Consider the following 13,043-nt stretch of genomic DNA (forward strand, 5'->3'; position numbering starts at 1 on the left):
ATACTCCCGACCCCCTTTGATGGTTTGAAGACCTTAATCTTTCTTTGAAAAAAGTAACAAAAGCCTGGGGAAAATACCTTGTGAGTGCTCTTGTAGTTCCTGCTTTAATCCAATCTGACCTTCTCTTGTCTTTGAACTGAAAAGGTTAATCCTTTGATTTATATACTCTATGGAGCTTGGGGCAGGTCACATGATACTGGCTGGCACCAAAGGAGCCAAACTCAACCAGGTCTTTCTTGATAACTAGGCCCTTCATTGGGGCCTTTTTTTTTTAGGATTTTCACATATTACTCTCTCTTTCTCCAGCAGCTTTCCATTGTCTCTGCTGCTTCCTAGAGGGGGCCAAGGAAGAGGTAGCAATGCTGTTAGCTTCCTTTTTTTTCAGAATAGGTAAAAACGAGGGTCAGGGCATGATCATGCATTTGCAATGCATCTCATCTTGCGACTCCAAGAGCTTAGATATAAAAACTTTTGTTAAGACTTTTTCTTTAAGACTTTAGTTTTTAAATTAAATTTATTGGAGGTGACATTGGTTAATAAAATTATATAGGTTTCAAGTGTACAATGCAATAATACATCACCTGTATATTGCATTGTGTGTTCATCTACATACCCCTTTTTCCCCTGGTAACCACATAACTGTTATCTGTTTCTATGAATTTTTGTTTGTCTTATTCATTTGTTGCTTTCAGTTTTATATCCCAATATGAGTGAAATACTGCCATCTATGACAACATAGATGGATCTTGAGATTATTATGCTAAGTGAAATGTCAGACAGAAAAAGTCAAGAACCATATGATTTCACTCTTTAAGACTTTATTTAGAGAGTTTCTTTAAGTGTTTATTCTGGTAACTTTTCACACCATTGTCCTGGGAGAAAAGTGGTTTTTGTATCAAAAAAACTTTTCCCCTCATTGCTTTATAGAGTTGGGGAGAAGGAGATAGTTATACCTTTTTCCTCTTTCTTATGGTAGTTTGGCTTTTTCTGAAGCAGTCTCAAGAATCCTCAAACTTCCCTAAATATGTTTATACATTAGCAACAGTGTGACTTCGGGGATGTAACTACTGGTTAAAATTTTTAGGTTAAGAGTGAGCGTAGCCCGTGGACCACATCTGGCACACAGGTATGTCTTATTTGACCCTAATGTTTAATTTTTTTAATTAGTTGTCAGTGTTTTAAATTTATATGTTAAAATTTATATTTCTGTGTTTTTTGAAAAATTGGAAGATCTGTGTCCTTTAGACAAGGCCCACCCTCTTCAGTTTACCATAACTCCTACGCTTAATTTCTCTCACCCTTCACTCATTTGTTACCTGCCTGGCCTTTGTAGGTATTTGACTATGTATGCATGTGTGTCTATATTTATGTCCATTAAGGTCTAGAAACAATGAGTGACCCAGTATTAAAGAGCATCTGTGAGGCCCAGATTGTGATCTTAAAATACCATTTATCAATTAAAAGAAACTGAGGTTTCTTAGAGAAATGGCTGATTGTAGATATAGGGCAGGAAATGTACAGGATGATCCTAGAACATTGTGAAACCAGATAACAAGGAAGTGGTCAAAGGCTGGCTACTGGAGTCATATCAGAAGGACTCAGGATCCAACTTGAAGAGGCTCCCACTGACCAGTGGTGGACAATTTGAGCTTCATTAGGATAAGAATTGCAATGGATTAAAATCTATAAATATATTTAAATCCAAGCATTCATAATGATATTTAAAAGAAAACCTAATTGGTCAAATTAGGAGAGTTGACAGGGAACCAATTTATATCTTGAAAACTGGATAAATAACAGGAAAAAAATTAAGCATTTATCTTGCCTCTCTTGTACCATTAGGTAACCATATAGCGGGTGAGGGGAAGTGTCTCTTTATAAAATGATTCTAGCTTACAGCTCTTCCTGTAAGCGGCCTGAGGTGATCTCTGAAAATAGTTTGCTATTCACTTGACCCAGAAAGCCCCAGAAAATCGTGCAAATCAAGAGGTTCAAATCTTTGTGTTCACTTTAAGAACACTTGTGAAACTGTCCAGGCCACCAAGAGCATGCATATCCAAAAAGCCGCCAAGTATCTGAAGTATGTCACTTTACAGAAGCAATGTGTGCCATTCTGTCTTTACAGTGGTGGAGTTGGTAGTTGTACTAGGCCAAACAATGGGGCTGGATACTAGGTCGGTGGCCTAAAAAGAGTGCTGAATTTTTGCTGCACGTGCTTAAAAATGTGGAAAGTAATGCTGAACTTAAGGGTTTAGATGAGACTCTCTGGCCATTGAGCACATTCAGATGAGCAAAGCTCCCAAGATGTAGCGCAGAACTTACAGAGCTCATGGGTGGGTGAACCCCTACCTGAGCTCTCTCTGCCACACTGAAATGATCCTTACTGAGAAAGAGCAGATTGTTCCTAAACCAGAAGAAGAGTTTGCACAGAAGAAACTGAAGAAACAAAAACTTATGTCCCAAGAGTAAGTTTGGCATCAAATAAATGCTAATAAAAGTAAAGAAAAAAAAATCCAGCTTACAAAGGAAAACAAAATGATAAAATAGCGTCATTTTGCAACCCCAGTTGATCTAGGCATTGAGCATTAATAGCTACTAATGTCAAAAACAAAAATCATACCTCCCGATGAAAGAACATACCATCACCAAAGTTTTGCCAAAGAGATCAAATCCAAAATTGCTCAAGCCTCTGGATCCAACTGCCAATTTGCTAGAAATATTAAAGACGAAGTACGTAATTAGCAAAAAGCAGATTTGTAGGAAAGTTCTATAGGTTAAGTGCCCTGAGATCTTCAACAGATGAATTTTAAGAGGAAAAAAAAAAAAAGACATGGACAGGAGTAGGATGGAGTGGAGGACCTGTAAATTAAAAGAGACTTAAAAGTTGAATCAAATATTTTAAAAATGGGCAAGACTAAATTATAGTATAAAGGGATGATATTTGGGTAGAAAATCATAAAGAAATACAAAAAGGTGATTTTTTAAAATATAAAGGCCAGGATAAATATGGTTACTTTGGAGCTTGGAAGAGGGGATCGTGGTTGGGACAGGGCACAGAGAGAAACTTAGAGAGTAACTGTAAATGTCTTTCTCTTGACCCAGGTAGTACTTATTAGGATATTTGACTTGTAATCATTCACTAAGCTATTTATTTGTTTTGCGTGGTTTTCTGTATTTTTTTTTATAATAAAAAGGTTTAAAAATTGATTGGAATGTTTAGGACACTATTTCCCCAACGCTTCTACTTACATACTTTTGATTTTAAGTCAGCATTTGCTATGCAGCAGGAGATGTGGGTAAAATGAATCCTCATCTGTTCACTGGGAAATTTGCAATCTGGACATTTAGATTAAGTTTGGCTCTAGGATTTATAAATAACAAGACATCAAAGGATTGCTTGAGTTTCTTTTTTAAGAATTTCAGGCGTGCCTCATTTTATGTGACAGGAGTAGTCCTGCAAGATTAAGTGCAAGTCCAGTTTTTACAAGTAGACTCAGTAAGTATTCTGTATTATATTTTCAGGACTGTTTCCCAAAGCAAAGTTTTAAAAACAAAAATTACACCTAAAATTTAGTGTACATTTTATAATCACAGATTTGCCTGGCAAAAAAATGATTCCCACTTAAATGTTGACAGTAACTCTTTAGGTCCAACAAAGCACTGAGAATGTATAGCAAACCAAAACTTGAAGGCTGTTAATGGATTCGTAATGAGTGAAACTTCATCTCCTGGGCATGTGCTTAGGACTCTCCCACTAAAGCTACTTTGAACAGTTTACCTGATTCAGTTCTTCATTGCTGTTGTCTTCTTTTTAAATATCATCAGTAGAGAGGAAGGGAAAAACAAAACAAAACAAAATTTTTACTTTGAAGGTTTCGTTTTCCTCCGCTGTGCTGTGGTTTCCTTCACCCCTCCCCCTGCCTTTTCTCCTCCCTTCCTTCTATGCTAGATGGCAGTATTTTTCAGGAAGAGAAGATCAAGACAGATTATCAAAGGCCTATAGAACTCTAGAAACTAACTCAGAACCTAAGTGCCTTCCTCTTTGAATTTGTCTATGGGTACCCCCTCTTTGTTGAATATTTTCTATCCCCAGGAATGTACTATTCTCTTAAAACTTTGTTATTTTAGAACAGCATTGTCAACAGAACTTCTCGTGATGATGAAAATGTTCTATATCTGTATATTTTTAATACAGTAGTCATGAGCCACATGTGGCACTTGAAATGTACTAATGAGACTGAGGAACTGAATTTTTTATTTTAATTAATTTCCATCAGTTTAAATTTAAATAGCCATGTGTGGCTAGGAGACAGCACCGCTTTAAAGAGAGGCGAGAGTAGAGCTGTAGGTACACAAGCTTAGAGTGGTGCCTAGAGTTGATCAGGTGCTTCACCCTTCATATCCGTAAACAGTAATGTTATCTCCAGTTTAAATCTTTTGACTGACTTCTCATTCTCCTTTAGGTCTTTACTGAAGAGTTATGATTTCTATAATTTATTTTTAAATGCTTCTGCATAGACCATCTGGTATTATATATGTAGCAGTTTACTAGCCTCAAGTCATGGGCCAATGAGTTACTTTAATGAAGCTGCCACATTCTGGGGGTCATTTGCTTTATATCAGAAAGGCCGTATGTACTCCACAGGTAGCTACCATCAGTGCCTCAGCTCTCTATAGCTTGATCTACATCTTTGCTAATTAGCATGAGAATATCAGAAGCAGATTGGATTTTTATTGGTGAGATTAGCGTGTTATTAATTAGCAAAATAAATTTTAGAGGTAAGCTCTCATTGGTGAAATCACAGTATTCAAAAAAAGTGGAATATTTTAGAGATACTTTCTATACTTGCATGAAGAAGCAATGAGGATCTAGGAAGGCCTATAACTTTATCCTTTGGAGATGGTCCCTGTGGCCTCATTTCTAACCAGTCTTTTGTCTTGCCTTCAGTTAGGAGGATTTCTGGTTGCCTGATGTGACTCCAAGGGCGACAGAACCCCTGCCTCTGGTTATTGTCACTTCTGCCTTGAGTGAACCTCTCTTGCAAGTGGTGATTGAAATAGCTAAAAGTGGGGAGGGCTGGGACTTAAATGACCTTGTAAGATAGTTTGTGTAAACTGTTTTATCCCTGCTTGCTAATGAATTTTTATTTAAAAAATGGTGCGAAGTATGTCAGAATCTGGTTTGGAACTTGCTTTCTTTGCAGTGAGCTCGTAGAGGAGGAGCCAACCCAGCCCAGCCTCAAACTTCTTTCAGGGCAGCTGGTGAAGGACTGAGTTACACACGACCAAAACGATCGCTGAATTGCACACTTTAAAATGGTTAAATGTATGTTATGTGAATATCACCTCAGAAAAACAAATTCGATACTATCATTAGTTTATTGCTCAAATTTTTTCTAACTTTGACCATTAGGAGCTTCTTCAGATGACTCCTGTGTTCTTTTTTGATAAGCCCCATCTATTTTTGTGCCCTTTTCCCCCTTCTTTCTAGTACCACAAGATATTCTAGACTAATCTTGTATTTGCCCTTTCCCAGACCTGGGATCAGCATTTCTTCAAGGACTCCTGGTTCCTTTTATTGGAGAATGCTGTTTAGAAACCGAGGGGTTTAGGTGTGTTTATTCTTATTAGAGAATCATTGCTTCTAGCAGATAGAGCTATGAAATATATGTACGTATACCAATGTGCACACATACACTCATCTATAAATATCCTTCAATCTGTTTTTAGTGATACCTGTGGTTCCAGACCAACATCACAGGGTTCACGTTAGTCTCTCCCTTTTCCTTATTTTTTCCTTATTTATAACTTCTTTCTCTTAACAGTGAAAAACCTAACTTTTATTATCTGAAATATATTTGCTTAGTTATATGCTCATCAAGTAGTTCTACAATCGCTGAGAGAAAGACCCCTGTAAAAAATACTTACTGACTCGATCATACCACTTAGGTACAGTTCTTTTTGCCTTTAGCCTTGCAGTATTCTGTCAGATTACCATTTCTTATAGTCACTTAGGTTAGTTCTTTTCTCCCCCCAATGTGGACCTTTAGTGTAGTTATAGTATTAATTTGTTATATAATTAGATTCATTTACAACTGTTTGTATTCATTTTGGGTTTACCCTGCATCCTGGTTGATTTTAATTGTTTGTTTGGGGGGTATGTGAAGGGACTGAAATATTACTATGATTCTAAGAGTCAGCTATACAAAAATATATATTCAGAGAAGTATTACTCTGTATTCTTCCCTGCTGTGTCTTTTTCTTTTCTTTCTACTTTCCCTGTCACCCCAAATAATTATTCTCTTTGGTTTATTGATTATCTTTCCTATATTTCTTTTTCACAAATGAGCAGATACATGTATATTTTCTTATATCCCCTTCTTATATGAAGGATAGCATATTCTAGGCACTCTTTTGTGTTTTGCTTTTTAAACTTAATATTGTTTCCTGGAAATCACTGCATATTGAAACATAGAGATCTTCCTTATTCTTTTTTACAGCTGCATAGTGCTCCATTGTGTGGATGTACCATAGCTTTCCAATGTATGGGACTTTAGATTGTTTCCACGATTTTGCAATTACAATTAATGCTTCAGTGAGTAACTTTATGTATATTATTTTCATATTGTTGGAGGTATATCTTCAAGGTAGGCTACTAGAAATAGAATTGCTGGATCTAAAGATGGGCATATATGTTAGGTCTTTTCACATTTTCCTCCAGAAGGATTGTACAAATTTTATATTTCCACCAGTAAAGTAGGAGAGTGCCTGTTTTCCCAGAGCCTCACTAACAGAATGTGTTGTCACATTTAAAATTTTTTGCCAGTCTAATTGTGAGAAATGGTTGTCTTAATTTGCATTTCTCTAAGTGTGAGTGAGTTTGAACATTTTTTCATGTTTGTGAATTGTCTGTTAATTTTTCCCTCTCATTTTTCTATTGGATTTAGGTCTTTTTCCTCTCAATTTTTAAGGATCCTTTACATATTAGGAGTATCAAATCCTTTGTCTACAGATATTTTCTTCTGTTTTTTAAAATTGTCTTTTGACTTTGTTTAGAGTGTTTTTCTTTTAACAGCTTTTATTTTTTATCAAGATATAATTTATATACCATACAATTTACCTATTTAAAGCATACAGTTTAATCTTTTTTAGGATATTCAGAAGTATTCAGCCATCACCACAATCAATTCTACATTTTTATGACCAAAAAGAAACTGTATACACTTTAGCAATCACTTTCTGTTTTTCCCAATGCTCCTCTTACCTCCAGTTCTATTCTGCTTTCTGTCTTTATAGGTTTTACTACTGCACATTTCATGTAAACGGAATCATACAATATCGATCTTTTATGTCTGGCTTATTTCACTTAGCATGATGTTTTCAAGGTTCATCCCTGTTTTAGCATGTACCATTAGTATTTCATTCCTTTTTATTGCCAAATAATATTCCATTGTATGGATACGCGATATATTATTTATTCATTCATCAGTTGATAGGCATTTGTTTCTTTTTTTTTTTTTTTTTGGCTTTAGTGAATAATGCTGCTATGAACATTCACATACAAGGTTTTCTGTCAACATATATTTTTATTTTATTTCTGATGTTTTTGTTATGTGGAACTTTTCATTTTTATGTAATCAAATTTAATCGATCTTTTATTGCCTCTAAATTTTGAGCTTTTCCATACATCACAGTTAAAGACAAATTTACTATGTTTATTTCTAGTACTTAATGGTTTCATTTAAAAAATATTTAGATCCCTAATTATTTTGAAGTTTAGTATAAGAATGGTATGAGATAGAGATCTAATTTTATCTTTTTATAAATGGTTACCTAGTTGCCCTGGCACTATCTATTGAAAAGTCCATTTTTACCCCAGTGATATGGCACCTTCGTCATATACTAAATCTCTATAAGTATTTTGGTCTAATTCTGGACTTTCTATTTTATTCCACTAGTCTGTCAATTTATGTACCAGTATTGTACTATTTTAATTATAGAGATTTTATAGTATATTTTAATGTCCGATAAGACTTTATGACTTTTCCTTGTCACTGTTTTTGTAGCTGTTCTTGAATGTTTGTTTTTCCATATGAACTTTAATATCATGTGTAATTCCATAAAGTAGTTTGTTGGCATTTTTACTGGGATTGCATTATTGCATTAAAAATATAAATTAACTTAGGGAGAACTGACATGTTTATAATATTGACTCATCCAAAACAAGAACAGGAGATATCTGCCCATTTGTTTAAGTTGACTTTAGTGTCTTTCAGGAGTGTTCTACAATTTTCCTTGAATGGGTTTTGCACATTTTCTGTTAAATTTAATTCTAAGTTTTATTTTCCTTGGTGTTATTGTAACTGTGGTTTTCTCTACCATATGTCCTCTAATTGTTTATTATTTGTGCATATGAAGTCTTATTATGTGTTAATTTCATACCCTAATACTTCACTGAATTCTTTTGTTTGTTATTTTTATCATGAATAGTCGTTGCATATATCTAGATACTAATACGATTTCTTATCTTGAAGCTGTTTGCGATACTTATATTAATAGCTTTTCTTGTATTGAACTAACCTTGAATTTTTAGAATAAACTCAACCTGGTCATAACACAACTTTATCATGATCTTTTTCATGTGTTGCTGAATTATATTAGATAATATTTCATTTAGCCTTTTTGCATTTGTGTTGGTAAGTGGTTTTGGTATCAAGTTTATATTTGCTATGGAAGAGTTAATGTAAGATTATAATCACCTGTTTCTTGAATGTTTGTAGAACTTTCCTGTAGAACTGGCTGGGCCTGCTCTTTTCTTTATGGAAAAAATTTTCATTACTTATTCAATTTCCTAAACGGTTATAGGACCATTCAAAAATTTCTATTTCTTATTGAATTGGTTTTTCCCTAATTTTTTATTTCATGCTTTCAGAAAAGTTGAAAGACTAGTATAATAAATATCTTTTATGTAGATTCCCCAGTTATCATTTTGTCACATTTTCTATATTTTAATATAGATTTATAGACTTTTTTCCTTTCTTTATTCCTGATTCATTGGCAGGGAAGTTACAGATAGCAAGACACATCAACCCTAAATACTCAGCAGGTAAATCTTAAGAACTGGAGCATTCTTCTGCATAGCCACAAAACTATTAACACACCCAAGATTTGTACTAACTTTCATAGATTCATATTACCTAGTATGTACACTCTGAATTCAAATTCCCAAATATGTACATAAACTTTATAGCATTTTGGGGGAGAGGTGGGATTCAGGATCCAAACAAGAATCATTTATTACATTTCATTGTCATCTCCTTTGATCACCACCTTCTATTTATTTATTTTTTATGGCACTGGCATCTTGACACATTATTTACATTTTTATATAAAGTGTCCATTTTTGCCTCAGATTTTAGACACATGGGCATACGTTTTTAATTTTGTTTTTTAATGTTGATGCATCTATAGTTATGTTTATTTGATCCCTTTTTTTTAAATCAGTCTTCTCAGAGACTCATCAGTCTCAGTCATTTCTAAGAGCTGGCTTTTGGCTATGTTATTTCCTTATACTGTGATTTTGTTTTCCATTTCAACAAATTCTATTCTAACCTTTATTATTTCCTTCCTTCCTTTTAGGGTTTTGTTCTGTTTCCAGTGTCTTTTTTGTTTTTTTTTTTGTTTCTAATATCTTAAAATAGATGTTTAGCATATTTATTTTCAGCCTTCTATTCACATATAAGTTTATAAGCCTGTATTTTTCCCTCTTGAGTACTCTTTTATCTACATTACACAAATAGTGCTATGAGGTATTTTCATAGCCATTAATTTCTTACATCTGAATTTTTTATTATTTTTTTTTATTTGACCCCTGAGTTATTTGGAAAAGGGATAAAATGTTTCTAATATATATTTTAGGTTATCTTTTTATTAATGATTTTGAATAATTGCATTTTGGTCAGAGAATGGGTCAGAGAATGATACAGACTCCTTGAAGTTTGTTGATATTGCTTTGTGGTCTGATTTAGGTATGTGGTAGGTTTTAATGACATTGAATAAAATGCTTAAAATGAATGAATTCTCTATAGTTACTAGGTATATTATTCTATATAAGTATATTATGTTTTATAAGATCTCATGAGATCAAATTTATTGTGTGCTATTCATATTTCCTACTTGGTTACTGGTTTTGTCTATTTGATTTATTCACTGATGATGGATTAGTCTATTTTTTCTCTGTAGCTCTGTCCATGTTCGATATGTTTTGAGACTGATATTAGGTACATACAAGTTTATAACTGTTATATTTTTCTGATAAATTGAACCGTTCATCACTATGGAGCATCTTTATCTCTGTAGTACTTTTTACGTTAAAGTCTGTTTTTTCTGGAACCAGTATAACCAAACTAGTTTTCTTTTGGTTAGTGTTTATCTAGCATATCTTTTCAAGTCTTTGATGTTCAACTTGATATCCTGTGTTTTTCAGGAGGCATCTTGGAGTTTAAACTGATAACTACTCTCTATCCTTGATATCCCTAAATGTACCATTTTGCCTTCTCTCGTAGCGGCAGTACATACCTGTGAAAGTGAAGAGCAAAGCATTCTGGATCTTCTCTTGGGAGTATGCCATGATGTACGTGGGAAGCCTAGTGGTAATCATTTGCCTCTCCTTCTTCCTTCTCAGCTCCTGGGATTTCATCCCTGCAGTCTACGGCTTCATGTAAGTAATGACCTCATTAGAAAACTCTGGAAGTTAATTTAGTTTTCATAGCTCCAGCTAGAATCAGAGGGCGAATGACCACAGGGAGCATCTAGACACAGTGGTTCTCAAACTTTAGTGTGCATCGGAGTCCCCTTCAGGGCTTGTTAACATCTACTTTGCTGGGCCCCACTTTTGAGCTTCTGATTAAGTAAGTCTGGGATGGGGACCAACAATTTGCATTTTAACACACTTTCAGGTCATGCCGATGCTGCTGGTCCAGAGAACATACTTTGAGAGGCACTGGTTTAGAGCATACCTCTAATCTAGTGAGATTAAGGAGCACTCTCTAGGAACATCCAAATTGTCTACCAGCCTCTGCCTGAAAGGTTTTGGTTCAATCCCAAACAGTAATGGATATATTCCTCTACTACAAGAGGGTCTCTGACAGTTTTAAAATAAAGCCACCTGCTATGTGTCAAACTTTTAGAAAAAATCGAAATGGTTTTTTCAGTATGCATTCTGTAGACATTTCCAAATGCTCTCTGTATGGTATGCTGAAGGGGTGGCCGCTGCCCAAGCCTTGAGGAACTCAGCCCAGTGGGGTGATAGACACTGAAATCTGCCAGGGTAGGAGAGGGATCTGGAGTGGCACACTTCTCTTTGGGATTCTGGATTGCTAATTTGTGTTAAATCCTGGCTGAGTGTAATAATGGTTCATGCTCCACCTTGGATAGTAGTGAAAAGCTTTTCCTGGTTTTCTGCTGAACCACAGATTTTGTTCTTTACCTCATTTCACAGAAAAGGAAATGTAGTTACAGCAAGAGGCAAAGTCTTGCTCTGGGCGGAGGCCTATGTCAATGAAATATGACCACGAGCCATTGCCTATTTCTCCCTGCTCCACGCTCCATTTGTTGCCTTTTTGAAATTGTGAATTGACATCAGTTTCAACTCCATATTTTTTAAATAAAAATATGATGTACATTTTTAAAAGAGCCAGAATTGCAGCCAATTTTTATCTAGTATTACTAGACAAAAAGTTTTCCAGTTAATCCGTGACTTCTCAAATGAAGTCTGGGATCCTAGCCAGAACCTGCCAATGGTTCCTCCAGCCCCTAGAAGTCTTACTGCAGTGTCAGGCACTCACTCTTCTGGCTCCTGTGTGGGGATATGGAGCAAGAATGGGGAGGAACAGAATCTTTGAGCCTGTTTCTCTAGGCAAGTCTTTGAAATGCCCCAAATAGATATTGTTTATTTAAAATCCATTCCTCTTTTGTTACAGTACTGATATCTCTTAATTTTAAATATATGTGTCTTAGCAGTAAAGTAGGGGCTGGTCTTTTGATTTCTAGCATGAATCCCTGCCTCATTTCTGATCTTTGATGCATGTCAGAGTTTGGCTCAGTGAATATGATCAGTTATCATTCTCTGTGTCTCTGCCCCTTGTTTTCGTTAATTACCTATATTCAAGGTGCCTAGAGAGCCCCTCACATCCTGATCTCTGTGAGGACAAAGTCATCCTTGGCTGCTCAGTAGTGACCAAAGTCTTCATGAGAAAACCAGGTCAAAGCAGACCATTTATAACTGCTCTCTTTTTTCTCTCCTTTTGTTTTCTTCACTCCAGACTTTCTGTTCCAGATCTCACTCCGAACATTGGTCTTTTTTGGTACTTCTTTGCGGAGATGTTTGAGCACTTCAGCCTCTTCTTTGTATGTGTGTTTCAGATCAACGTCTTCTTCTACACCATCCCCTTAGCCATAAAGCTAAAGTAAGTGTTTGGACCTGCTACTTATTTGTCCACAGTGCCATTTGGAGCCTTACAAGAGCCCTTCAAACTGGGAGCATCTGCTCTTAGGTTTATGCTATCTTTGCTCAGGGAACCCTGCCTTTAATCTCCTCAGGTGCCAGTGGCTTGAGCCAGCAGTAAAATCACACAGAGCGCAGGCCGCAGGGAGGATGCTTTGGAGTACCCTGATATTTCTCCTGGCCTCTCTTTGGGGTACTCAAGCCCACACTGCTGCTGAGCCCACTCACCATTTTAGATAAGAGCAGAGGATGGGGTGGGGGAGTATCTTTGGAAAAAGTGGATCTTGTTGGGTGTCCTATATCAGCAACCCAGTGACGCCCAGGGGGACTCAAGATGTTAGTTGGGGGGCTAGCTACCTGCAGCTCTGTTTAATCTTCTGGTCAGTTTCCCTCAAAAGGGTTGTCTGTGGAGCTCTCTTCTGTGGTGTGAGAGAGCTAACATGTGTTGAGCCCAGCTCCATCCCAGATACCATTCTAGGCTTTCAGAAATGTATTTATGCATAACCCAGCAACTCTTGGAGGCAGGCATTGTTTTATT

At 35.9% G+C, this 13,043-nt stretch overlaps 1 protein-coding gene and 1 pseudogene across 2 annotated transcripts in view; both read left to right on the plus strand.

Annotated features, from left to right (window-relative positions):
• Window positions 1–13,043, plus strand: part of PIGU (phosphatidylinositol glycan anchor biosynthesis class U) — a 75,032-nt gene that overhangs the window by 41,082 nt on the left and 20,907 nt on the right. For both annotated transcript variants that reach the window (XM_016126429.2, XM_036229507.1), the window contains 2 exons: window positions 10,566–10,720; window positions 12,324–12,467. In XM_016126429.2, coding sequence (XP_015981915.1) covers window positions 10,566–10,720; window positions 12,324–12,467 — 299 coding nt within the window. The remainder of the gene's footprint in view (window positions 1–10,565; window positions 10,721–12,323; window positions 12,468–13,043) is intronic.
• Window positions 1,133–6,494, plus strand: LOC107500800 (annotated as a pseudogene).

This window comes from Rousettus aegyptiacus, unplaced genomic scaffold (assembly GCF_014176215.1).
Source record: "Rousettus aegyptiacus isolate mRouAeg1 unplaced genomic scaffold, mRouAeg1.p scaffold_m13_p_12, whole genome shotgun sequence".
In the NCBI taxonomy this organism is placed as follows: domain Eukaryota; kingdom Metazoa; phylum Chordata; class Mammalia; order Chiroptera; family Pteropodidae; genus Rousettus; species Rousettus aegyptiacus.